The 1,030-nt window shown below is 38.6% G+C and overlaps 1 protein-coding gene across 1 annotated transcript in view; it reads right to left on the reverse strand.

Moving 5' to 3' along the window:
• The window catches only part of LOC105457047, a 1,296-nt gene extending 466 nt beyond the window's left edge, over positions 1 to 830 (reverse strand). The window contains exon 1 of the mRNA XM_011701474.1: positions 39 to 830. Coding sequence (XP_011699776.1) covers positions 39 to 830 — 792 coding nt within the window. The remainder of the gene's footprint in view (positions 1 to 38) is intronic.
• Positions 831 to 1,030: the final 200 nt, after the last annotated feature.

Genomic DNA, 1,030 nt, shown 5'->3' on the forward strand with positions numbered 1-1,030 from the left:
ATTGTAGCTTCGATGATATTGTTCATCATCTTTTTCACCGAAAGCCTGGTACCGTTGCAAAGTCGTGGCGGATTGATGTTTCGGAGAAGAATGATAGGCACGCCAATTTTCAATGTTAAAATGTGCGGCGGCATGCCTGGCAAATCCAATGAATTTAAGAATTCAGTTGGATAATTGACACTTTCTTCTTGATTCATTACAGTATCGATTGACTTATATGTTGTTGCTTCGCCTGGTATTTCGTTTTCAATACTGAAATTGATGGCATTGACATCGTTGTTTTTGGCTGCTAATATAGCACGTTCACTGAGCCACTGATGATTTTTGTAATTCTGTGCGATATTTGGAAAAACTTTGTAAATCAATTCTTCTGTGGTTGCTGTGATTTTACAGAAGTTTGTTGGCAATGTGATACATTTTGTGGAATCATCGATTGCCATTTTCCCATCACCAATATCCAACAATTGTTTTGCAAAACATTCAGCGGATGCATCATGTTGTAGTTGTACACGCATATTGGTCCTCAAAGTCAATTTCTGTACGTGTTGCCATAAAACTGATGATTTGAGACATGCATTAAGTTCATCAGCGGGTGTTGAACGTGGTATAACTGGTAAAGTTTGTCGAAAATCACCAGATAATAAAATGAGTGCACCACCGAAGAGTTGTTCATTTCCTCTCAAATCTTTTAGTGTACGATTAAGCGCTTCCAATGCTTTTTTGTGTGCCATAGTACATTCGTCCCATATAATGAGTTGACATGATTGGAGTACTTTACCCATTCCAGAATTTTTGTTGATATTGCATGTTGGTGTCTCAGTAATTTGCATATTCAACGGCAATTTCAGTGCTGAATGCGCTGTTCGGCCACCATCTAAAAGAGTTGCCGCAATTCCGGATGATGCGATTGCCAGTGTAATATTTTTTTGTGATTGTATGTTTGCCAAAATAAGTGAAATAAGAAAAGTTTTGCCTGTGCCTCCGGGCGCATCTAGGAAATACAATCCGCCACTTTGGCTTCTAATTGCAT

Source organism: Wasmannia auropunctata, unplaced genomic scaffold (assembly GCF_000956235.1).
Source record: "Wasmannia auropunctata unplaced genomic scaffold, wasmannia.A_1.0 LD336106.1, whole genome shotgun sequence".
Taxonomy (NCBI): domain Eukaryota; kingdom Metazoa; phylum Arthropoda; class Insecta; order Hymenoptera; family Formicidae; genus Wasmannia; species Wasmannia auropunctata.